General features: G+C 37.0%; 1 protein-coding gene across 2 annotated transcripts in view; it reads left to right on the top strand.

Moving 5' to 3' along the window:
- Window positions 1–27551, top strand: part of SLIT2 (slit guidance ligand 2) — a 344854-nt gene that overhangs the window by 249801 nt on the left and 67502 nt on the right. The window contains exons 12-21 of one of the 2 annotated variants that reach the window (XM_040625100.1): window positions 6944–7015; window positions 10933–11076; window positions 11189–11352; window positions 12333–12356; window positions 15878–16028; window positions 18889–18963; window positions 20551–20694; window positions 24082–24225; window positions 25778–25944; window positions 26843–26975. In XM_040625100.1, the coding sequence (XP_040481034.1) occupies window positions 6944–7015; window positions 10933–11076; window positions 11189–11352; window positions 12333–12356; window positions 15878–16028; window positions 18889–18963; window positions 20551–20694; window positions 24082–24225; window positions 25778–25944; window positions 26843–26975 (1218 nt within the window). The remainder of the gene's footprint in view (window positions 1–6943; window positions 7016–10932; window positions 11077–11188; window positions 11353–12332; window positions 12357–15877; window positions 16029–18888; window positions 18964–20550; window positions 20695–24081; window positions 24226–25777; window positions 25945–26842; window positions 26976–27551) is intronic. The other variant, XM_040625101.1, reaches the window with a different exon arrangement.

Here is a 27551-nt window from a genome sequence, read left to right as displayed (position 1 = left end):
ACATTTTACTACTGGTTTTCAGTGAAAATGTGGCAACCTCTGTTTTCTCTTTATAATACTCTCTTTAAAATTGCTTCGTTTTAATTCTCAGGTGTACATTGTTTTTAATTTATAAGTATAGCTCTCTGACATTTATTTGAATAATGAAGTCAGCCCATAACATCTTTTTCATGATAGCCATCTTACAGGTTTCTGTTTTGAACATTTTTTTTCTCTTTAGTAGTACATCTGTCTTCTGCCAGCTTTCAGCCATCAGCTTTTGCTATCTCCTAATATCCTAATATTGAAACTTGCAAGGGTGAAACTTGGCTTAGAATTCTTAGCCTTCCTTCTGGTAGCAGGTGTAAGAGCCGCTTAAGATTTCCTTAAGATTTCCCTGTTGGTCCAATGGACTACGGAATAATTCTTGATCAGCATACTTGTACACTGTATACAGTATGCCGAATATAAGTTATGTATAAGAAAACTGTAGAGAAGCTACCCAATTTGTCACTGTTGGTATTTGGATGATATTATCCAAATCCCTCAGGTATTTATTTCCTTTTCCACTGAATTCATTTTCATCTTTCAATTTCTTTTAAAATTTTCTTTCCTTCATAGGAATGTAGCACAAATTCTCACTGGCCTTCTTGCACTTTATATATTTATGTGATGACATGTCTTTTCCCCATTTTTATGGATTTGGGCCCTATTTTCTTGACTCTCATCCAGCTTCTCTGTCCTGGTCTTTGGATTTTTTATATTTTTAACTCCTTTTTCCTTGTACTATTTTGATCTCACTGTGTATAAGAAAACTATACCAGCTCTAGTACTGCTATGTCTTTTTGTAGGGATATCTCATCCCCATCACATTTAGTATTCATGATCGTATTTTTATGATTGACAGTCCATATATCCCAAGTAATGCCTACACAGATTTCCTTCATCCTTTTGTGATATCCTCCGTTAATATGGTGATTCAACAATTCTATACATTACTCAGTGCTCATCACAAGTGTGCTCCTATGTTCAGTTAGCCACTGTATAGTACATCATCAGTTTTTGATGTAGTGTTCAATGATTCATTAAGTTTAAAAAAAGCTATAAGAAAAAAAATTAAATTAAAAAATATATTTAAAAAGTATGCTCTGGATTCCCTTCAGGTACCTCACCCATCCCCCACCCACCTCCTCTCTGGTAACTATCAGTTTGCTATCTGTAGTTAAGAGTCTGTTCTTTGGTTTGTCTCTGTTTCTATTTGTTCATTTGTTTTGTTCCATAAATTCCATGTATGACTGAAATCATATGGTATCTGTCTTACTCTGACTGGTTTATTTCACTTAGCGTTATACTCTAGATCCATCCATGTTATTACAAATGGCAAGATTTCATTCTTTTTAATGGCTGAGTAATATTCCACTGTATATATAACCATCTCTTCTTTATCCATTCATTTATCGATGGACACTTGGGCTGCTTCCATCCATATGGTGGCTTTTGTAAATCATGCTGCTAATAAACACAAGGGTGTGTAAACCTTTTTGAATTAGTGTCTTCGTATTCTTTGGGCAAATACCTGTAGTAGAATTACTGGATGATATGGTAGTTCTGTTTTTAACTTTTTGAGGAAACTCCATACTGTTTTTCACAGTGGCTACACCATTTTGCATTCACAAGAACAGTTCATGAGAGTTTCTTTTTCTCCACATCCTTGTCAACACTTGTTGCTTCTTGTCTTTTTTATACTAGCCATTCTAATAGGTTTGAGGTGACATCTCATTGGGTTTTGATTTGCATTTTCCTGATGATGAGTGATGTTGAGCATCTTTTCTTGTGTCTATTTCCCATCTGTATGTCTTCTTGGAGAAATGTCTGTTCATGTTTTCAGTCCATTTTTTAAATTGGATTATTTGGGGTTTTTTGGAGTTGAGTTCTATAAGTTCTTTATATATTTTGGATACTAACTCTTTACTGGATATGTCATTCACAAATATCTTCTCCCATTCAGCAGGTTGCCTTTTGTTTTGTTGATTGTTTCCTTGGCTGTGAAGAAGCTTTTTATTTTGATGTAGTCCCAATAACTTATATATGCTTTTGTTTTCCTTGCCTCAGGAGACGCACCTAGAAAAATGTTGCTGTAGCTGATGTCAGAGAAATTGTTGCCTGTGTTCCCTTCTAGGAATTTTATGATTTCGGGTCTCACATTTAGGTCCTTTATCCATTTTGAGTTAATCTTGTGTATGGTATAAGAAAGTGGTCCAGTTTCACTCTTTTGCATATAGCTGTCCAGATTTTCCAACATCATTTGCTGAAGAGACTGTCTTTTTCCCCTTACGTATTCTTTTCTCCTTTGTGGCAGATTAATGGACCATATAATCGTGGGTTTATTTCTGGTGTCTCTATTCTGTTCTGTTGATCTCTGTGTCTGTTTTTCTGCCGGTACCATACTGTTTTGATTACTATAGCCTTGTAGTATATCTTGAAATCTGGGATTGTGATACCTCCAGTTTTCTTCTTTTTCAAGATTTCTTTGCTATTCAGGGTCTTTTGTGGTTCCATACAAATCTTAGGATTATCTGTGCTAGTTCTGTGAAAAATGCTATTCGTTTTTTGATAGGGATTACATTAAATCTGTAGATTGCTTTGGGTAACATGGACATTTTAACAATACTTATTCTTTAATTCGTGAGCATGGAATATCTTTCCATTTGTGTTGTCTTCAGTTTCTTTCATCAACTTATAGTTTTCAGAGTACAGGTTTTCACCTCCTCAGTTAAGTTATTCCTAGTTATTTTATTCTTTTTGCTGCAATTGCAGATGGGATTGTTTCCTTAATTTCTCTTTCTGCTACTTCATTTTTAATGTATAGAAACACAACAGATGTCTATGTACTGATTTTGTATCCTGCGACTTTATGGAATTCACTTTTCAGCTTTAGCTGTTTTTTGATGGAGTCTTTAGGGTTTTCTATATGTAATATCATGTCATCTGCAAATAGTGAAAATTTTACTTTTTATTTACCAATTTGGATGACTTTTATTTCTTTCTCTTGTCTGATTGCTATGGTTGGGGCTTTGAATGAGAGTGGTGAGAATGCACATCCATATCTTGTTCCTGACCTTATGGGAAAGGATCTGTTTTTCACCATTGAGGATGATGTTAGCTGTGGGATTTTCTTAGATGGCCTTTATTATGTTGAAGTGTGTTCCCTCGGAACCTACTTTGTTGAGGATTTTCATCATGAATGGATGTTGTAATTTGTCAAATGCTTTTTTCTGCATCTATCGAAATGATCATATAGTTTTTACCCTTTCTCTTGTTGATGTGATATATCATGTTGATTGATTTGCAAATATTGAACCACCTTTGCATCCCAGGAGTAAATCCCACTTGATCATAGTAAATGATTTTTTTAATGTATGGTTGGATTCAGTTTGCTAATATTTTGTTGAGAATTTTTGCATCCATGTTTATCAGAATAATTGGCCTGTAGCTCTCTTTTATTATTTTTTTTTTTGTAGTGTCTTTATCTGGTTTTGATATCAGGGTAATGCTGGCCTCATAGAACAAATTTGGAAACTTCCCGTTCTCTTCTATTTTTTGGAATAGTTTGAGAAGAATAGGTATTAACTCTTCTTTAAATGTTCGGTAGAATACACCTGTGAAGTCATCTGGTTTTGGACTTTCATTTGTTGGAAGTTGGGTTTTTTTGTTTTTGTTTTTTTTTAATTACAGATTCAATTTTATTGCTGGTAATCAGTCTGTTCAAATTTTCTTCTTCTTCCTGATTCCATTTGGGAGGCTATATGTTTCTAGGAATTTATGCATTTCTTCTAAGTTGTCCAATTTGTTGGTATATAGTTTTTCATCATATTTTCTTACAATCCTTTTTATTTCTGTGGTGTCTGTTATTTCTCTACTGTTTCTGATTTTGTCTATTTGAGTATTCTCTCTCTTTCTCTCTTTTGAGTCTGGCTAAAGGTCTATCAATTTTGTTGATCTTTCCAAGAAGCAGCTCCTTATTTCGTTGATCTGTTCTAGTGTTATTTTAGTTTCTATTTCATTTAATTCTCCTCCAGTCTTTTTTCTTTTTCTTTCTTTCTTCCTTTCTTTCGTTCGTTCGTTCGTTCGTTCATTCTTTCTTTTGTTCTTTCCACTGGTTTGGAGTTTTATTTATTTTTCCTTTTTCTAGCTCCTTCCGATGTTAGGTTAGGTTATTCATTTGAGATTTTCTCTTGCTTTTTGAGGAAGGCCTGTGTTGCTATAAACTTCCCTCTTAGGATAGCTTTCTCTGTGTCCTGAAGATCTTGGACCATTGTGTTTTCATTTTCATTTGTGTCCAGGTATTTTTTAATTTCCTCTTTGATTTCTTGGTTGACTTATTCACCATTTAGTAGCATGTTATTTTACTTCCATGTATTTTTGTTCTTTCCACATTTTTTTCTTATAGTTTCTGATTTCTAGTTCCATAATTTGCTCCTTAATTCTTATATGGGTCCCCCACAATTTATATGCATCCTATTTCCTTTTTATATCTCAATGGGCTCAAAATATGAAACTCCTTCAGTATTCAAAATTGCTGTTTTGGGTTGCTCTTTGAGATAATGCTTCACTCACCTCACTTGTATTAGTCTGGTGGTACAAGGGCAAATGATGATCATTCAACAAGTAACAGTTGGATTCAGCTTAATTGGACACCAAGCTTAGAACCTAGTAAAAGCTTCTGGCACATAATAAGTATATGATAGCTATTGTTCAATTAATCAGCTGAATGGTATTGCATTGAATATCCTGAAAAGTGCTGTCTTCATCTGCTCATGTGTTTCCAAAAGCCTTCTCTTCTCTTATTCTTGACCTTAAAAAAATACAATTATTTTTGCTTATTCTTTCTTAATTCCCTTACCTCTTTGACCCTAACAATACAGAATTCACTCTTTCATTATTTGATTTTTTAAATGGTTTCCTTCTCTAATTGATTTACCTTTTTCAAAGCATCTATATTCTGCACAAGTGAACTATGTCACTATACCACCGGGATCTATACAAATGGAATGTCTCCTTACACAATATAGTGTCCAGCTATATTTATTTATTCCCTTGAGCATTTCCTTCCTTTATTGTAATACATCCCACCTCTCACTGACATCTTAAAAGGAAACAACAGCTTTTCCCTCACTCATATTCATTTCTCTTGTATTATTTTCTTCCTTTTCAAACAGAAATGCACCACTGCCAAACATATTAATTATTTAGATTCTTATTTCAGCTTTTTCCTTTACATATTATGACATCCTTCATGCCCTTTCCAAAAAATTATTTTTCTCATTTTCAGAAGAAATAAAATCATTGTAGAGAATATAAAAAAATAAAGAAAAAATATGTAGATGCAAATTAAATCACCTCTGAATACTTAATTGCCTGCCATCCAGAGATTTTCTGCTTTTTCCTATGTATACAGGTATATATTTTTCTAAACAGAATTATAATATAATATACTACTTTATTATGTTTTTTTCAAATTTAACCTTTTATCATCAACACTTTCATGTCATTAAATACTCTTCAAAACATGATTTTTGTCAATGTGAAATATGCATTTAACTAATACTTTTTTTTGGGATTTGGAGACATTTTATTTGTGTCTATTTTTTCATTGCTGTAAATTATACCATGATTAACATTTTGTGCATAAAATATTGTCTGTCTCTGATTATTTCTTAAGCTCCTAAGAATGAAACTAAGTAAAAGTTTTTGTAAATGTCTTTACAGCTCTTGATATATATTGCCATATTGTCTCCCTAAGGACTATAATTTCTATCTTTACCTATTCATAATTGTGGTTCCCTCCTTTTGGGGGTTAAAAGTAGATAGGCATCATTTCAGACTTATTATTCATAGCCAGTATGGTGAATCAACACATTTCTATTCATTTGTTCTTGAAATCCCCTCATTTCATCCAGTTTGTAATTATTCCTTAATTTGTCCCCTTTCTAATTTATTTCTTCATCTCACCCATCCAACAATGATCACTCATCAATCCAATGTTACAATGTCACTGCATGCTCAAATCACTGCTAGGCGCCAGGTGGACTGAAGGGACTAGGCCATGGTGCTTGCACTTGGTGGTTACACTTAGTAGCTGATCAGAGGTGGATACCATGAGGATGCAGTCCTGTTCATATTTTTGGAGAAACGTACATTTCAAACATTTTCCTGTAATCATATTAATATGTGATCACTTTCTTCCCAGATCTTACATTTCTCAAGCATACACATTATGTAACAAAAACCTTACCTTTATCTAGATTCCTTTCACTTTTTACCAGTATGATAAGCCTAAAACTCATCCATTTAATCAGCAATGGATTCCACATTTAGTGTTCTCTTTTGTTACTATAGTATGCACTCATTCATATGAACTCTGTGTGTGTTTGTGTGTGTGTGTTACAAAACGTGGCAACTGAACAGTGGACATTTCTAAGAAAGGGCAATAAAATTATGAATTGTGTTCATCTTTGTTAATTTTTCTTATTTTTTAGTGCTTTCTTTTTTTAAAAGATTCATTTATTTAGAAAGCGAGCATAAGTGGGGGAGGGGCAGAGGGAGAGGGAGAGAGAGAATCTTAAGCAGACTCCTCACTGAGTGCAGAGCCCAACTCAGGTCTCAGTCTTATGACCCTGAGATCAGGACCTGAGCCGAAATCAAGAGTTGGTTGCTTAACTGAATGAGCCACCCAGGTGTCCCTATTTTTCAGTAATTTCTAAACTTTCTACCGTAAGCATATATCTGATCTATAATCAGGAAAAAACACATTTGCAGATTGAAGTTTGTTTACTCAGCTGTAGCTTTTATGATGTATGGAGTGCTTACTAACCTCCTATATGCCTGAATACATATGTGTTGGGTCAATTTGTTATGCCGGCTTGATGTCTGATTTTTTTTCATTTAAATCATGTTTTTTCAGTGTCCTCTATGGAAACAAAATCACGGAACTCCCAAAAAGTTTATTTGAAGGACTATTTTCCTTACAGTTACTGTAAGTATTTGATGGCTTCTGATCTGTTGAACCAAGCATTATATTTCAGTCAGTGTACCCTCTTATAGTCTCATGAAGACTTCAGATGACATAGTTTAATGAAATGGAAAAGATTAGTCTAGTGCAGCTAACATTGATGGGTGTTATTTATTTGAAGACACGGCACTTTGAAGTTGTCTCAAAACCTTTCTGTCCACCCTGTCACAAATGTATGCTTCCTGGCCACTCTGTCAATAAAAGCTGGTGCGGTCTCTGCCCTTTGTGAAGCTCTCTGTTTTGATTTAATAATAGTTGGGAAGGAGAGTGACATAGTGTTAGGTTTATCCACCTTTGTCCAAAGCATCTGCAGGAGGGACAATGCTGAAATACCATGTCCCCGATCCAGAGGTGGTGTGCAGAGGGCCAGAACACAGCGGGAGCCATCCCACTGGTGTTTACTCAAAAAATTATCTGTAAATCCCTAGACTGCATCTTCTAGAAACCATTCTGCTTAGACAATAACTACCACACCTTTGTCTCAAAAGAAGAATTTACTATACCTATATGTATAAGATCAAAACCTGACCACAAATGTTTTAGTGAATGCTCATAGAAAAGGAAATTGGAAAAAATACACTAGTATTAAGATGGTTAGTGTTCGATCACCAAATTCTGTTCCGATCACCAAACATACATAGAGTTCCTCATTTGGGGCTGCTGTGGATACAAAGATGAGTATGAGGCAATGTCCTCTCTCAATTAGTTCATCATCAGTCCACCTTAAAATTCTCAAGTTTAAAATGTTACTTTCTCCTTTCGTATACACAGTTGTTGGTGTTGGGTTTGTATCATTGATTTGGCAAAGATTTCCTCCTAATCCCACAGATACCCCAAATGTAGATCTTTTTCCTTACTTGATAAATATAAGTTATAACCATATCCTAGTTTTCATGTTTTAAATTTTCATCATTCTCCAGAAACATATTTTATACCACAACCCAGTTTTCATACACAACACACACAGAAGCACACAAAGGAAGCAACTTGTTAACAAAACCATATTTACGCTTACTATGTATAGTACTCTGCATTTTACTGCATTTCTCTCTGGTCTCTTTCTTCCTATCTCTTTAGTACTGTATAACCCAATAATTGGATTTTATACTAGTCCAGTAAGTCATGAAAAATACTGATCCTTGTGGCCTAATGTCTTTATATGGTTTCAAATTTTTTTTTTAACCCTTGAGGTGGGCTCAGTAAATACTGTTTCTGATCTTTAATACAATGACTCTGTATACATTATACACATTATAGGTATAGCTGGATGCTATAGCCAGGTACTGCCTGCATGCTATTTGCTTCTCTGTCATTCTTCTGCATTCTCCTAGCACTATTATCTTTGCCATTTACGTGTAGTCTCTTGGCTATCGCTGGCCTGTCTGGTACTAACACTTAAATAGCACCTTCTTTTTCCTTCCAGACATACTTATTGGTGGTTGATGTAACAACCAGGTTCATAAACCATGGGATCTGTATGGAGATAAATCTGACTTAAAAAGCTATCCTTGTCCCTCAGCCTAATATGTTGCCTCTAGATTAAGGCCTGTTCCTAAGCCTGCCAGGGCTAAAGCCACACACTTGTCTTTTTATGGCTAGCTGAGAACTTAGTTAAGCATCTTAGATTTGCTTGGACAGATGAGGTACTAGGGAAAAGAAGTAGGTAAATGGAAGGACAAAAGAAAGTGTGTGCCACACTTTCTTTCTCCTGCTTTGCAGACCACATAATTTACAGTAAGTACAAACCGCTCAAAACAGGATCTTCTTCAGTTGTCTTCAGTGCTTCCCACTTTTTCCTTCTCCTTATTTCTGCTCTCTGACTCCTTCAGTTCACTGACACATTGGGGAATACAGTCAGTGTGACCTGTGTTGTGATGCAGAGTGGAGAAATGGGATTATCAGTCCATACCTGAAACCAGTTCCTAAACTTTTAAAAATCTATTATGAGGACCACAGAGAAGGCCAAAATGTCAGGTCCTTAAAGGGAGGTTAAAAAAAGAAAGGGGGGGAGCAAAGAGAATTACCCCGAGGAAGTCACAGATTTGTGTGTGCATACTTTAAAAAGCAAGTAAAGTAGAAGAAATATCCTATGTTAATTAAAAATAGAGATTCTTGGTGGACAAAAGGGAAAACATTTTTAGAGTGTTAAATAGGAAGGCATACAAACCCAAATGACAGGACACACATTTTTTGAGCTAATAAATATTTGTTCAAGTCTTAAGTATCAAAGCAGTAAAGTAACTGCTAATAGAGAAAAAAGTATCAAAAAAATTTCTTTGCCCATGGAGGGCACTAATCCACCTTTGGGCAAACATGTAGGCTTACAGAAAGGAGGTGCCAAGACTAAGTAGCACAGAATAACTTCCTTGGGGACCTAGAGGAAGAAATACTTTAGGTGGGTGGAAGCTTCTGGAAATGGTGAGCTTCCCATGTGGCCATGATAGACCAGAGCATTGAGGAAGGTAGAGGGCAGGGCAGGTGTATTCCCAAAGGGAGTCCAATTATGCATCAAAGCTCAGATACAATTCCATATAACCTACAAGAATGGCGTTTGCCCAAGTATGATTTGTAAACCACAGTTCCATAGAATATTTAAGTCAAATATTGATAGCATGTTGGGAGAAAAATGAGTTTATGGCATATTTTGTTAAACCAAGTTAAATGGATATTTATAATATAGGACCAGGGCCTTTAATAGGGTTATGAACCGTGTCACTCTCCAAGAGGATCATGAAGTGTGTATTCAACAACATATTTATGGGGCATATCAAATGTGCTAGGCACAAACAAAAATACCTATCTTGAGGGAACCTACACATGACAGCAATAATGTAATAAGTGAATTATATGCAACGGAGAGAAATATGTACTTAAGAAAATAGGAAAAACAAACAGATGATAGTATAGAAATTGAGTGTGCTAGAGGTTGAGGCGGGGCAAACACAGGTGATGGGTGAAGAGAGGGGTCAGGGTAGCTGCATTGAGGAGATAAGATTGCAACAGACTCAAAAAGCAGAATAGTCAGACAGCAGGGAAAAGAACATTCCAAGCAGAGAGCCCCCCAACAAGGAGACATGTGGGGCTGGAGCAGAAGCGGCCCCGGGAGAGAACTTGGAGGTCACGGAGTTCAGAGGGGGGCGCTAATGGTCCTACTGGGCGCTGAGGCAATTTGTCAGGACCTTGGCTTCACTCAGAGCAATTTGGGAGTTGCTGCCTGGCTTTGAGAGAAAGTGATCTGTGTTTTAAAAGGCTCACTCTGGCTTCTGTTTTTGAAAATAGACTGAACTTCTTCACAGAGCCACTAGAGAGACTAATGTTCTATGACTTTTTTTATGGCATCCTTGACAGGAGACGTTGGGTCTCATCCACCTTTGTCTACTGCCCTGCCTCTTCATCTTCCAGAGAATATGTTGAATAATTTTTATTGAATACATATATAAGTACCACTAGATTCAGGCATTCATTAAACCACATGATCCTTGTTTTATCTGGAATATCTTCCACCTGTGATACCTAAATTATTCCAGTTAGGGGCACCTGGGTGGCACAGCGGTTAAGCGTCTGCCTTCAGCTCAGGGCGTGATCCCGGCGATCCGGGATCGAGCCCCACATCAGGCTCTTCCGCTATGAGCCTGCTTCTTCCTCGCCCACTCCCCCTGCTTGTGTTCCCTCTCTCGCTGGCTGTCTCTATCTCTGTTGAATAAATAAATAAAATCTTAAAAAAAAAATAAAATAAAATAAATTATTCCAGTTAAAATGTTAGTGTCGAGGTTCAGAGAAATGTGATTTCTTGATTTCTTGTATTTCTCAAGAAGGACAGAATCTTGAAGGTGGGTTAAGGAGATGCTACACTTTAATTCTGCAACTATTTGATCAAACAGATTATTGAATGCCAACAAGATAAACTGCCTTCGGGTAGATGCTTTTCAGGATCTGCACAACTTGAACCTTCTCTCCTTGTACGACAACAAGCTTCAGACCATTGCCAAGGGGACTTTTTCACCTCTCCGGGCCATTCAGACCATGTATGTATATATGGCTTGGATCAAATACGATGACTGCTGTCCCCACTGTGAATTTGAGACTTGAGTTCATTGCAAGTCATGTATAAAAGTATTCTGTCTGTGTTTCTGAAAGGCATTTGGCCCAGAACCCCTTTATTTGTGACTGCCATCTCAAGTGGCTGGCGGATTATCTCCATACCAACCCCATCGAGACCAGTGGTGCCCGCTGCACCAGCCCCCGGCGTCTGGCCAACAAAAGAATTGGACAAATCAAAAGCAAGAAATTCCGTTGTTCAGGTAATTTCTTACTTCATGTGACATTTCCCCTGTGTTACCAAAAACAGTGGTTATGGAGACCTAGAGACAACTGGTCTTCAGACGAATTACCAAACATTATAGAATATACTTATTTTTCTGCTGTCTATAAAGAACAAAATAAAGAGAACTATAGACACAATTCATATAGCACTCCTATATGTAATATTTTTAACACTATATCCAGCATAACAAATAGGCTACCAGCCAAGAAATAAGATGCCTGGATACTTCATACTGTATTTTTAGGGTTCAAACTGAACAGGGGCCCTTTAGCTCAGAATACTTTTTTATGTCTGCTAAGTCTCATGTTTGTTGTTGTATTCTCCATTGAGAAACTTAAGGTAATCAGTCATGTTCTCATTTCTTCAGAAAGTAAACTGAGACTTGATTATGTGATTTGCTCAGGCTCAGACGTAGGGGGAAAATTTCCTGATCCCTTGATTCTCACACTAAATGTGTTCACTTATTTTTCACCTTCTTATTTTAAATAGGACTGTGAGGATTTTTATTTTATTTTTTATTTTTATTTTTTTTGTAAAAAGACCATCTTTTAGCATTTTGGGAATATTATATTTATTTATAAAAACCCAAATATAGATCCATTGTGTTACTATTAAATAAAAGGTTTACTTCCTTGAAATTTACTTTTCTGTGTTCTTATGATAAACTACATTCTGTATATTTTGAGTAGTATGCTATCTAACTATTCCAGGGGTATTTCACATTCGGCAGTGAATTCATACTAAAAAGCTAATATCAAAACAAAGCTGTTTATTGTCCATGGTTCTAGAGACATTTACTACTCACTGTACATGATTATACTTCAGCCACTGCTGTAAATATAGTTCACTTAATTATCTATAGTACCTTTAGTCCATTCTTAATCTAATATAACTCATATCTCTGCTTGCTGACATTCAGGTGCATCTTCTATTTTTTTTTTCTCTTTTTTTATTTAGCTAAAGAACAGTATTTCATTCCAGGTAGGTTTTGCTCGGTAGTAGGACTAACTGCAGACACCCTTTCCTCACCTTATAAAATATAGCTTCTGAAACCTTGATATGCATGCGTTTGAAAGTACAGTGGGTACTCTGTAGATAGACTGACTTCTGCATAGACCACTTGTAGCTGTTTCCTGAAAACCTGACCTTTGCATGCAGCTTCTGATGTTAGACATATTATTAAACCCCCATCGTTTTTTTCCTCTCTCACTTTGGCGCATTATCTAAAATTTCTCACAGTAGCTAAAATGTTTGAACCTGTAGCCTTCTACTTAAATCATTTTCTCTCCTTATGTTGGATATCTGATCTTTCAACCTGTTTTTAAAATATAGCTTATTGAGCTAGTTTTAAAGACAGAGACTTCTCTGTTGTCAAAGAACTAGTTCTACATGAAATCAGTTACAAACACACAGAATTGCCTTGTCCTCCATGAAATTTACTTTTTTAAATATAATTCTTTATACTAAAAAAGTGCCCCTTGCTTTTTGTTTTATTTTGCTTTACTGTTGCTTCACTTTTTATACAAAGACAGCAACTTCCTGCTTGCTGACATGCAATTATACATTGTTTGTGAGTTAACATTGTTGCAGGCCTGGAGTGACAATGTAACTCTACAGAAACAATACTGACGTACATTCTGAAAGCATCAGATGTTCCTGGGCACTAAATGCCTTGAATAATTTAGGCAGATGAATGAAATGTTTTTTAGAAAAGTAATTGAAATGTTTTACCACTACAATCTTAACATTCTCAAGGCTGATGATTCTGGAACTAGCTCTTTGAAATATGTTTACTTATTTTTTTCCTTGCCTGCCAGTTGTGTAAAATGCCTCTTGACTTGTTTGTTTTAAACCATTATATAAAAATATATGTTAATAATTGATTGGCTACATTTACCATCTCCTGGGGAAGTTCTAGACTATCATATATTTTAACAACTACCAGTAAGGAGATAGTTACATGGTGTTAGCATGCAAAAACCATACTGATTTTTTAAGAAGAGTTCTGGGTTTGGTCTGTGTTTTAAGGAGATATGTGTTATTTGCCATTAGAATTTGAATAATTTTATGCATATAACAGATTTTGTTTTATTACTCATTTTGAGCTTGAATGATCAATAATATTTTATATATTACACTAGCTGCATAAGAAATAACATGTTGAATTTAGAACAGTTGATTGCCTTCATAGGCAATCTTTAAAATTCATTATTTTTACCTCACTGCTAAGCAGAAAGTCATCTGATAGCTATTACTTACCTGGAAAAAAGCCATATTCTAAACACCAGAACACCTAGAGGATACAGCATTAATATTACTAAAATCTTTAAATTATGGCAGTTAATATAATTGATACCAAATTATTTAATTACATTTAAATGTACTTTATGAATAATTTAGAAATTAATATTTCTTATTCACAAATTAAAGATCAAATGGCAGATTGTTTTCATAAATTCTGATACAGTTTTACCTATTTATTGACAGCAGTCAGAATAGGTTTTTTTGGAAATACATTGTATATGTGATATCATGGCTTAATTGTCAATAATTTCTGACCATTCAATTTATATTAAACCAATAATAATAGAAGTCAGGACTCGGAAGTATCCTTTGGGCTTTTTCTCCTTTTTTGTCCCTAGATTATATTAAAATTTTAGCCTACCCATAGAGTCTCCATTAAAGAAACATCATTGTCATTGCATTGAATGCAGACTGTTTTAAATATAAGATACCTGATGTACCTGTCATTTAGCCCTCTGTTCCCAGCATTTCTTCGTTTCGCTTTTAAAATGAAAGCTTAAACTACGGGACAACACTTCCTTAGTAAATGCCCTGGCATTAATTGCCAAGTCTAACGAAACGATTATATTCAGCTTTACAACTGTATGAGGTTCTGATTTCATTTCCACTAAGTGACATTATTTATAAGTTGGAAAGGTCATTAAAAAGCATGTAAGCCACAACGTAAGGCTTAATCCAGATGTATTTGTTTTTGAAGATTGCCATGATTTGTTTTTCACTTACGTTTGCATGTTTACTTGCCTACCACCATTCTGTATGGCATTCTAGATATTATAGTGATAACTCAACAGAAAATCTATCTTGCAGAGAGCCCATCATTTAAAGGAATCGACAAGAACTTAATTTGTGCTGTGCGTCTTGTATGCCATTGCTTTTCCTGTAAGAGCACTGTGCTTCAAAAAAGTACTACAAACGTTTGCAAAGCATGACGATTGCTGTCATACTATGCCATCCCCCTCTAATTGCCATAGTAAGGAAAGAAGGAAGAGACCTTCGCTAGTTTTGTATATGTGTCGATTAATCTTAATTGGGATTACTCTTTCTTTCCTTCTTGGGGATCTTTACTTTTGCAGGAATTCACCATTTTGGCTGTAAGTAAAAGTGTCTGATCTGAAACATAATGTCCTCCCTTTTCAATCCTGATGTACCTTCTTCTAGTCTCGGTCTTTTGCGCCTTTTTTTTTTTTTTTTTTCCGAAGAAGAAACCACAGATCTTTTGAGCTTCTCTGTTGTCCTTGTAGCTCACCTTCAACTTCTTCCTGGATGTTGTTCGCGAAAGCTGTTGTTTCCCTTCTGCAGTTCTGAGGAACAGTGGAGGCACCTTTCAGTGTAGCCCCTTCTTTGTGTTTCCAGGAAATCTTCGGTAGTAATACTCTTACTATGGTCATAAACATTCTGCGGGAAGAATGCATGTCATGTAAACAGTATTACGTTTCCAGAACGTCTGTAGCTTTTTCTCCTGCTTCCCTTCATCTTTCCTCTCGGTCTTACCCTTGGCCTAGTGGATGGTGTAGTGATTATGTAGCGAGATTTTCTGTTGTGCTTGATCTAACCATGTGGTTGCCAGGTATGAGTAAAACATGGTTCCGTCAAGCACCATGGAACGTCACGCAGCTTTCTACAGCATGACAAGCTGCTGAGGCTTAAATCAGGATTTACTTGTCTCCTTTTATAAAATCAAAATGAAAAAGAGGGCTTTTTTAGGCGTTTCCGAAGATTATGTGAGAGGGAGAGAATAATATAAGACCATAGAAAATTTAAAAACCTGAGTACATCTATTTGCCTTGAAAGCCCTAATTTGAAATGATACATAGGAATATGTTTCTTACTGGATACATTTTTAAATTCTTGACTCAGAGAAAAAAAAATAAACTTTGTAACAATTGATAGCCATTGTATGATAAGCTCTCAACTAGGCTAGAATGGCTCATAACCGGATCAGCAGAAAGTACAGCTGTGAAAAGCTCATCTCTATTAATGTTTCCTGTCCTGTGAATCTGGTTACTCTTTTTTCCAGCAAATTCCAAGCCCTTGTTTTAACCCTCTCCTGACATCCATTGACCAAAAATTCCCCAAGTTGTCTCCCTGCTGCATAATCTATAGTTATCTTACTATTTTTCTTCCTACAAATTTATGAATATTCAAACCTTTAGACTCAGTATTTTTTTTCTTTTTTTTTTGCCTCGAATCCTCAATAGGTACAGAAGATTATCGATCCAAATTAAGTGGGGACTGCTTTGCCGATTTGGCTTGCCCTGAAAAGTGCCGCTGTGAAGGAACCACCGTAGACTGCTCCAATCAAAAACTCACCAAAATCCCAGACCACATTCCCCAGTACACTGCCGAGCTGTGAGTTCACCTCCCAACAAAATCCGGGTTGGGAGGGAGGGAACCAAAACATCATAGCATTGGAATTTTTGTCTTTCCGTTTTATTTTCAAGAATTACATTGATTTTAATTAACACACATGGCCATAACCCTTCTTTGTAACCAGGAGATATTAGAGGCTATCATACTTCATCTTTCTTGTCCAAGACATGACTATAGAAATTAATTTGCCTCTCAAAATTCAGTTAGTTCTGGGGCGCCTGGGTGGCACAGCGGTTAAGCGTCTGCCTTCGGCTCAGGGAGTGATCCCAGCGTTATGGGATCGAGCCCCACATCAGGCTCCTCCGCTATGAGCCTGCTTCTTCCTCTCCCACTCCCCCTGCTTGTGTTCCCTCTCTCGCTGGCTGTCTCTATCTCTGTCAAATAAATAAAATCTTAAAAAAAAAAAAAGTCAGTTAGTTCTTCCTAATGCTAATAATAAGAACATATTCCTTTGATATTCATGTATTGGGTATTATTTATGCCCACGCCCATTTCTAAACATGTAATAGATTTCTAAGGTATATAGTCTTCTGCAGCAACCATGAAAGTAGTTGGAGAGTTACCATTTTGAATCTTTGTTAATTACAAATTCAGTGAGAGAGACTTTATTGGCTTTATTACCTCACTGACTGAAGAATTCACTGATTATCAAGTATTAAAGCACAGAGGATAGTTTTTCCCTGAACAGTGGACAGCGTAGCAGGAAAAGCTGAAAGGACAATGAGATCAGATGCATATCTATAACCCTACCTCAGGCCAAGCACATACTAGTTGCTAAAATATGTTGTTGAATCATCTACAGATTCTACGCCATGTACAGTTGGCCTTTAGTGACTTTATTTATAAAAGTCATGCTAGGGTTCTAAAAATTCAAGAAAAACTTGGTGAAATCTCATTGTTTTCTGCACGTCTTGGCAACGTTTATGTATAGCACCATCTGGTTTTTGCCATTAACTGCTTTGCAAAGTTGGCTGTCCTTTTATGGTTGTATAATCCTTTTGTCTTTAATTAGCTTGTAACTCCCTGATGACAGGGATTGTGTTTTATAGTCTATCTCCCACTATGCCTATACTCGTGCCTGTTACTTAATGAATCCTAAACAATTTGAATACTTAAAAATAATGCAATGCTTTCAAAGAGATGACAGAAACTTCCCTGTGGCTATAGTGATGCTTTATTATTATTATTATTATTATTATTATTATTATTATTATTATTATTATTCCTGTTAGTTTTTGAATCTATGTCAAAGCTTCAGGATGTTTTGGAATGTGTGGAGACTATGCCTGTAGTAAAAGGCTTAAACTCTATTGCTATGGTCATGTAGGGAGTAGTGTATATTTTCAATATTATTACAAACAATTCAATTTGTATCTTCCAGTGTGATAACAGCTTAAATAGGCTTACTTGTCAATTAAGAATTACAGCACTAGCCTGTAATTTATTAGTCAGGAAAGTATGTGTATTTTAAGAAATTAAGGATTTTGTAAATTATACATTTAAAAATTAGTACTGGGAAGAAACTATTTATAAATCATATATCTGATAGGGTACTTATATCCAGAATATATTAAGAGTTATTACAACTCAACAATAAAAATGTTCATTACCCAATCAAAAAGTGCTCAAATTATTTGCATGCACATTTCTCCAGAGAAGATATGCAAATGGCCAATAAGCACCAAAAAAAAAAAATGTTTGGTATCATCAAGCATTACAAAACCATAAATCAAAACCACAATAAGGTAACACATGCCCTAAAATGGCCACAAAAACGAAAACAAAAACAAAAACAAAATTGGACTCCTCATACATTGCTGGGGAATATAAGAATGATGCATCTTTGGCAAATAGTTTGGCTATTCCTCAAATTGTTAAATGTAGTTTTACCATGTAACCCAGCAATTTTGCACGTGTAAATATCCAAAGGAATCGAAATATAGATCCACACAAAAACTTGTGTGTACACCAAGTGTTAGTAGCAGCATTGTTCATGATAATCAAAAAGTGGAAACGACCCAAATATCTATCTGCTGATAGATGGATGAACAAAATTGGTATATCCATACAGTGAAATATTATTTGGCCATAAAAGGAATGAGGTACTGATGTATGCTAAACGTGGATGAGTCTTGTAAACATTATGCAAAGTTTAAAAAAAAAAATCCAGGCACAAAAAGCCACAAAAAGACTTCACTTCTATGAAATGTCCAGAATAGAGAATTCCATAGACACAGTAAGTAGTTTAGTGGTTGCCAAGGACTGAGGCAGGGAGAAAAACAAATCGAAAGTGATTTCTGATGGGTATGAGATTTTTCTTTTGGGTGACAAATATGTTCTAAAATTAGGTAGCAAAGATAGTTGCACAATTTTGTGAATACACTAAAAACCACTAGATTGCACACTGTAAAAGGGTGAATTTTATGGCATATAAATTGCATAGCGTAAAAGCTGTTAGTAAAAAATATATGGAGCCAGTGATTAGGAAAAATGGTCTAAAATGCTTCCTCGGGTAAAAATACTTTTGAGGGAGGGGTGATAGTGGGGAAAAAGAGTTTGAGAAACTTTGTTCTACAGATTATGAATGAGAGCTGGTTTCAGTTTTTGATAATTGGTTTTCTTTACTGTGTGCTTCTTAATATTTTATTTTGATCATTAAAATTTGAGTGAAATGGGGAAAAAATCAGTACTTCCACAGACTTTCTGTGAAATGTGTCCTATGTTTTACTTCAGAATAACCCCCAAATGATCTTACATTTCTGTATGAGAAGTAAAACTTAATCCCTTCATGGCTGTTGGTGATGAAACTTTTGTTTCTTTTTTTTTTTTTTTTTCTGAGGCGTCTCAATAATAATGAATTCACGGTGTTGGAAGCTACAGGAATCTTCAAGAAACTTCCGCAGTTACGTAAAATGTAAGCTGTGCATTAGCCGCCTTTTAAAATTTCTGTGGTGTTTTGTTATGTTTTTTAAATCCCTGTGTGGTTTTATTCAGATTTCTTTGGAAATTGGAAACTATAAAAGATCTGGAGAAATTTCCCTACAATAAGTACCTGTGACATGAATTTAGGGTAATTTCTGAGGGAAGTCTGAGTAATCACCTCTTTTCTATGTATTCAAGGATGCCAACCACATTTTCTGTAGCAAAGCCCTGGCGTCTTACTTTAATTCAGACAGCTGGTTTGTTATGTGGCCACAGCAGGAATTCGGCAATCTAAGCTCATTAGAAATGGGTTCAGTAGTGTTTTGTAACTTCCTTTTCTATTCCCTAAACCACACTGTTCTATCTCTTTCAGCACATTCATGTCAACTATTTGACTTTTTGCTTCATTAAACTTTCATTAGAAGATAGTCAAAATTAATGATTGGTAAACTGGCTTGATAGCTTATCTGTGTTACTACATATCCACAACTCATATTTTAAAATAAGTTTATAAACTTAGCAGTTCCAACAGCAGTCAGACAGTATTCCTCTCCCCTGAGGAGGAGAGAGGGAGGGACAGAACAGGGGTCAAGCATGTCAGGCCAATGGAACAACCTTCATAGAAGAGGAAACATCAAAAGGAGGAAAGGAGTATGGCTCTGTAACACCTGCTTTTCTAGTGTAAGTGGTCCACGGTCACATTGACTGTAGGTGGCAGAGCAGATTATGTCCTGTGCACTTGACCCCCATATTATACTGCCTCCCAAAGAGTTTCTTATTGTTTAATTGTTCTCCTTTTCACTGACATGGATTGCTCTTTCATTTTATTCATATCTTTCAATTCAACACACATTTATGGAGCAACTAGTGCATGCAATGCTCTGAGAGGAATAAAATGACACATAAAAACGACCCTTGTTCTGGGGGGCATTCCCTGTCTTGGAGTGAACATGAGAAAGAGAAAGATAGAACCTATAGGAAGGTGTTCCATCAACTGGATATTTTTGCCCTCTGGACAAGCATTGTTGTGCTTTGTATTATACAAAATACTGACAATTAAGTTGGTTGTTTCGACACATACTTACAATGAGAGGTTTGACTGGGAACAAACCCATATTCAGATACATTTCTGATGCAGTCTAAATGCTCACATATTTAACCCATCCTTCTTCTCTCTACACAACTGCCTTCTTTAGTCATTAATTCATTCAATAGTTTTTATCAGGGACACTTATTTTTAAAGTTCTTTATTAAGTTTTGTGCTGAACATAAAGGTTTATACAACTCAATACCGGACCTCAAGATTTTTATATTCCTGAGGACCCTTGCAGATCATTTTGACATTGATCGGGCTGGTATTTTTCACCACTGACATTCTCCCTCAGTACTATCATCAATTTGAATTGATGGAATGGGAAGCGGTGTCTTTTCAGACCCTCAAGTGTGCTGGGCAGTGAAAAGCGTGGAAATTATGAAAGACCTTGTTCACTAGAAGAAAATGATCAAATATGTTGTCTCATTGCCCTCGTTGTTAAAAAGAAATAGCTTAAAATCTTGTTTCAACAATTTTTTTATTTAGAAACTTCAGCAACAATAAGATTACAGACATTGAAGAAGGAGCATTTGAAGGAGCATCGGGTGTCAATGAAATACTTCTCACGAGTAATCGTTTGGAAAATGTTCAGCATAAGATGTTCAAGGGATTAGAAAGTCTGAAAACTTTGTAAGTATTCTGATCTGCATGGTGACTGTTAGCACTGTAGTTCACTGGTCATTATAATTCTGGGCTGGGAAATAGTGAGGACTTCTTCTCACCCTCCCATCTTTGGTTCTGTCACACACACACACACACACACACACACACACACACGTGTTGTGCATGCAAACATTCCCTTACTCAAACACCCCTACTTCAGTGTGTTGCTTGCAAAAGATCAAGAATGTCTCCTGGCTGCTGATACCTCAACAAAAGATTGCCCTTGTTCCAGTGCTTGTATGATCTGTCCCCCCCTCCCCGTTCTGCCTCAGAATGTTCATCCTTTTGCCTTTTCCTCAGCCTCCATCTAACATTCGCTCTTGGCCCCTGGGCTTGAACTTCAGAATCTAATCCAAATCCTGTGGCAGAATAACTAAGTTTATCTGGAAACCACCTTCTTTCACTCCTGTGAAGTCTTAGTGAAAAAGAGAGACTGACTCATCATAGATCTTGTACTATTTCTTGCTAAGTATGTCTACTTGTTCAGGGGTGGGGAGGTTAGGAAAAAGAAATTCTATATGTTTCCAAAAAAGTTGTTGGCCAAAGAGGACGGGGATTGGATTGAATAGCAAAAGCAACACTTTGTTGCTTGAATTTTCTACAGTGAATATATTTAGTTTTTATGATCTCTAAAGTATATATTATGTTTGACAAAAGTGGCAACCTAAAAATTGGAAGAGATACAACCCAAAACTCGGAAGCCTTTGGAAGACGGAAAGGAAACTACTTGTAATCCAGAAGCCTGATGGTGATTGCAGTGGAGAGAGATCCAAGGGGCCACAACCAGGGTGACTGATAGCTGAGAAGTCCCCTGCCTGCTCTTTATCAGATGCAGAAGGAGAAGACCATTTCCCCAGCCAGTGTAGATGCGTTCGTAGCATCCTAAATTCAAATCCTACTGAAAAATCTCTGCCCGTGAATGTAGGACGTGTGCCCCTTGAGCTTCACAGGGAGAGTGTGGCATTTAAGTTCCAGCAGGACTGGCCTGAAGCCCTCCCACAGACTAACTTGAGTCCCTTCAAAATGTTACACAAATATTCCTTTAGCCTTTTTATGGAGGAGATACTGAGGATAGGGGAGGGGAGGGCAGAGAAAATGCACCCCCCGGTAGCTGCATCTACTCCTCCCCTGCTCCCCTCCTCCCTGGGCTGCCTCAGGCAACTCAGCAAAACAGGAATCCAGCAAGCAGAAGCCTCCTTTGTTGGACACTAGTTGAGGGACTACTTGTTAGGGGAACCTTCTCTTTGGAAGGGGCAGCATGAAGGATTGGGGGGGGGGGAGGTGAGGAAGGAGTCTGTATCCCACCTACAGTAGTCTGCCTTGGGCTGCCAGAACAAGATACCACAGGCTGATGACTTCAGCAACAGAAATTTGTTTTCTCATGGTTCTGGAAGCTAGAAGTCCAAGATCAAAGTGCTGAGAGGGTTGGTTTCTGGCGAGATCTCTTCTTGGCTTGTAGGTGGTGCCTTCTCATTCTGTTCTTACGTGGCCTTTCCTCTGTGTGTGGAGAGAGAGAGCTCTTGGTGTCCCTTCCTCTTCCTACAAGGTCACCAGTCCTAACAGATTAGGGACCCACCCTTGGGACCTCATTTAACCTTAATTACCCCCCTTAAGGCTCTCTCTCCAAATACAGTCACGTTGGGGGTGAGGGTTTCAACGCATGAATTTTAGGGCATACAGTCGAGTTCATAACACCAACCCAAGCAGCTTATTAAAGTTTTTTTTTCAGACTAGTTCCATTCACAGGACTCTTCCTGAGACAAGTCCTCTAAATTCATGTTCTCCTTCATTATATTACTAGCGATGTTTTTGTGCCTCTTATATTTGGCACCTATGACAGATGCCACTGGCTCTCTCCTTCAGCCACTCTGCTACACAAGAATAATAGAGTGTCTTACAGCCAAGCTCAGAGTATTCAAAGGACGAAAGTAGGTTTGTCTGGACATCTGTATTTCTCTAAGTGGTATTTTTCGGCTTGGAACTGTGATTTTGACAAGGCACCCCCACTATCCCTAGACTTCTTAACTCTGTAGGACTAGTAAACCTCTTAGTAGCATGTGCACAGATTTCAGTGAGTCTGAGTATTTGACATTGCAGGCAAAATGTAGTACCTATGTGTGCTTATGGATTTTTCTAGCAACCGAAAGCAAAGCTTTCCTCAGCTTCTCCCAGGGGTCTGTGACTTCACCAAGATTAAAACCGAGTATTCTTTGTTACTTATGGCAAATGATAGTACTGATAGAAGTACCTTTCTGTTGTGCGTTTGCTTGCGAACATAAAATGGTGCCTTGATAAGGAAGGCATCTTTCTTTCTCCCTATCTGTGACTTAGCAGAACGCAAAAATTGATATGTCTTATTTATTTCTATAGAGCAATCTAGAATTACAGAGGAACATTCTGTTATTAATTTATTTTTGCCTTTCTGTTTTATATACTGCAATCTTCTAGTAGGGTAGGGTGGTCCACACATGTCTAGAGAAATGAAGGGAAATAACTTTTCAGCCTTCTTTCTGAATAAGATTCATGGCAACTCTTCATTTTTACGTGGAGTTTTTAAGGAATTTTTCATTCCTTTTCTAAGCCCCACAAATAAACAGTTCAATGAAGAATTAAGAATGGAGCCAAAACCTTAGCAGTGATGAGGAAACGACAACAGTGTTAATCCTGTTAGTGGCAATGACTTAAAAAAAAAAAAAAAAAAGGTCAGAATTCTTTCAATAGAAGCCTGTTTAAACTTCATTGTGAACAACTGGAATCTGTCAACGATCGCCTCTTTTTTTTAGTTCCAAACTTTAAAACAATAAAATAATTTTCACAAATAAAATAATTTGTTCGAGATTTGGGGGTGCTCCGTCTCCTTCGGGTTCCCCAGCCCGGGCCAACATTAACTTGGCATGTAAGTCCTTGAGGTGCCCTCAGGTCTCCATCTGCCTGGACTATTGATTTTTCTCTGCTTCCCCTCTGTTAAACCTCAGATGTAAGGCTACCGCGAATACACAAATCAGGGGGCTTCAAAGACTCAGAGAGCTGTAGTCGTGAATTGGGCCATTATGTAATCAGGCAAACGTAATTGTAGCGTCAGAGGCCAAACATTCTACCCTCATCAGATGGGGCCGAGAGTGCACGCGAGGCTCACTGGACTTTTCCGTAGCACTGTGTGATCACTGTAAGCGAAGCGTTTTATTGTCGGGACGTTGTTGGTAGATATCCGCAGCAATCCCTAAGGACAAGAGAGCATTCAGAAAACAGTAATGAACGTTGCCCATTTGCAAAGAGGGGTGACTTGGGTCCTCGGATAGGCAAAACTGATGGCATGATGCTTTCTCTCCATAACCATGTTCTCTTTCCCTTCAGGATGTTGAGAAGTAATCGCATAACCTGTGTTGGCAATGACAGTTTCATAGGACTGAGTTCTGTGCGTTTGCTTTCTTTATATGATAATCAAATTACTACCATCGCGCCAGGGGCATTTGATACTCTCCATTCTTTATCTACTCTGTAAGTATGAAGGATAGTGTTCATTTATGTATGACTGGCCCAGTGTATTATATTTCTTCCTTTTATTAATAGCATTTTAATGCATTATTAGGCATTTCAAGAGAAATGTGAGCAAGTGTTTACAGATCAACAAAATTTATTCATGTTAAACTAATTTTTTTCTAAAAATGCCACCTACTATCTTATATTAAAATTTAACAAAAATTTAACTATTTTTCCGTCAGCTCTTTCTTAGAATAATGTGATGTGACTTAATTTATACGTTCTCATTTTATTATAACTTGATTGCGCTGCACATCACCGAAATGTTGTAGATTCTCCCCGGCGTTCTCACATTGGAGTCTTTTCAGCCTAAGTATCATAAACACAGAGCCAATAGGGTTATTGCCAACAAACTGTGCTCAAAAGGATCATTCACAGTGACAGGAGCTACTTTAGGATGACCAGACTTACAATAAAAACTGTTCACGAGAGGGCATTTACTACGAGATTAGGGAAATATTGAAGAAATAGGTTGAGCCTGTCTGAGAGGACATTTTATGTAGACGGTTAGAAAATAAAGAATATTTGTAGGTCTATAGATACTCAGAAGGTGAGTTTTTTTTAAACCCTCCAAACAATGTATTTCAGTTCTCTTCTATATCAGTATCTAAAAAGCAATGTTTGAAATGATAAATCTTATAACAGATTTGATTTCCTAGTAATGATGGCATCTAAACATACTAATCGAACTCAGAGGGTAGTCAGAAAGAAAAAAAAAACAGGTCCAACATAGCTCAAGTCACTGAAGAAATAATTTGAGGGAAGCATCCATCCATCAGTAAAGCACTTAATCCTCTTTCCACATAAAATATGACACTTTACATCGAGTGACTAATTTGTGCATATTAAAGATGGCATGTTTATAAATAATAAGGTTGTCAATAGGTTTGTGCTGAAGTGGTGAGATGCCAAAAGTATTGAGATTTGTAGAAGTAAATTCATTTTTATAACTGGCATTTAATCAACGCAGCTGTCAGTTTAGATGGGAAACCTATTCTCTGGAGCAAATAAGAGATGGAAATCTTGAAATGACAAATTAATGAAATAGCTGTTGTCAGGTTAAACTCAATAATATAAGGTAATCAGCCTTCATCTTTATATTAAATTACTGCATTATCAGTGGAGGGAAGTTTGACAGCAAGTCAGATCGCTGACGAGTTTAAATTATCTCTAAATGAGATCTCTATCAGGATCCACGGCATAAACCCCCAAATTGCTGCATTTGCTTTATTTTCTGCATGAAATTATTTGAAGAATTCTTATGAAAAGTGTTATTTTTTTAAGTTCCAAACACACGTATTTTAGCCAAAAAAAAAAAAAAAAAAGCATCCCATATGTTGTGTGTGATTGAGTATGAATGGGAGGAACGGTTGGGCTGGGGGCCGTGGGGAATACAAAGAATAAGAAGGAATCGTTCCAGCAGAAATGCTGTGGGGAAAATGGTACCATGGGGTTTTGAGAAGTAAGGAACCCTAAACTCAACCCTGCGTTGTTTGCACGCGGCTCTTAGAAACCTGTTGGCCAATCCCTTTAACTGCAACTGCTACCTGGCTTGGCTGGGTGAATGGCTCAGGAAGAAAAGAATTGTAACCGGAAATCCTCGCTGTCAGAAACCATACTTCCTCAAAGAAATCCCCATCCAGGATGTTGCCATTCAAGACTTCACGTGTGATGATGGTAAGAAAGCCTTGCTAAATCCTCGGGCACCAGGCGTTCACGTGACCAGTCCGCTGCTGCGGGGCCCAACTAGAACAGCAGGTCCTACTTCGGGCAACAAACAGTTTTGTGCATTTTTTGCTTTTGTTTTGTTTTGTTTGTTTTTAGAAACAGGGCACCTACTTCCTCAGACTTGCTTTCCCATCCACGGCCGCTTGATCTGTGTTTCTGAATGTTTTATTTAAATTTTCCAGTTTCCAGCTCGTGGTTGGTACTGTTTATGTAGCTTCATTTTCACTTTATTATTCTAAGCATCTCTTTTAGGAACTGCCATGTTCAAGGGAGAAAAGCAATTGACTTAAAAAATAGAAATTCTAGGAAACCTGACAAAAATAACAGTTTTCACATTTTAATGCTCTGTATGTATCACCATATTTGATTCTCGTAATAGCCTTGTAAAGTAGGTTCTGTTATTACTGCCGGGGAACGGAGAGCCCCTTCGAGCCTCATAATTTAAAATGAGGGGCCTGTACATTTTCTGCTAAACACTTTAAATTAATCTATCCCTTTATGTCTCTTCATGTCTGTGTCCTTATAATTTCTCCATAATTCAGTGTAGATTTACATATTCTCATTAAAAGTGTAATTTGTATAAATAACTGAACAAAGAAAATTACTGTGATGATTGGATGGATGATAGAAACTGTGAGTTATTTTCTGGAGTTCGGCCCCGGGCAATCTGAAAGCAGGGCTGTCTCCAGTGGATGGCATGAGTTTGTCAACAGTCCATGTGCTGTATGCACAGACGTGATCTCCTGGCTCAAGATGCTTATGTTTGTGAAGCTAAAAGCATCACATCCCTTCTAGCATTTTCAAAGCCACACATCTGGGTTTTCCTGTATTTCTTTTGGCAACTTAGGCAATGATGACAGTAGCTGTTCTCCACTCTCTCGCTGCCCCGCGGAATGCACATGCTTGGACACAGTCGTTCGCTGCAGCAACAAGGCCTTGAAGGTCTTGCCCAAAGGTATTCCCAGAGACGTCACTGAATTGTAAGTAGAGCTTGCCTTTCTGTTTCCTTAACAATTAATATTTCAACAAGGGAAATGGAAACCAAACAAACATCTTCAGAGTCCTATTTCCAAATTCTATTCTGTAAGCCACTAAGTAGTATCCCTAAACAGATCATCTAAAGGCCAGTTTAGATACACTTGGGAAATGCTGGTTGTGTGTGTTTCTCTCTTATTCGCTGTAGGATTTCTCAAATGTCTGTGTTATGCTGAGGTGCACTCTGAAGCCCCAAGGGAGGGTGGTAAAATATAAGATAGCTCCCATACATGTTTGTCCCTATAGCCCTTTTCTCATGGACCATCTTGCAAGACTCATGTTCCATCAAATACACCTTGAGAAATGCTGCATATTTAGTTTATCTACAGTGTCTGGGATATTCCATATGGCTAATTATTCTTTACCACTGTATCTCCTGGGAGAATAGCTTCCCACATGGGATACATAAATATCTAGGATTTAGAAGAAGCTGGCATAATCTTTATCCTTAAAAAAGAGATACTGCCCTTTGGACTTGAATTAGAATCCTTTAGATCATGAAGGGTGTGGGGCCAATTATC

Source organism: Ursus maritimus, unplaced genomic scaffold, assembly GCF_017311325.1.
Source record: "Ursus maritimus isolate PB19 unplaced genomic scaffold, ASM1731132v1 scaffold_8, whole genome shotgun sequence".
NCBI classification, from domain to species: domain Eukaryota; kingdom Metazoa; phylum Chordata; class Mammalia; order Carnivora; family Ursidae; genus Ursus; species Ursus maritimus.
This window is presented reverse-complemented; position numbering and strand designations above follow the sequence as displayed.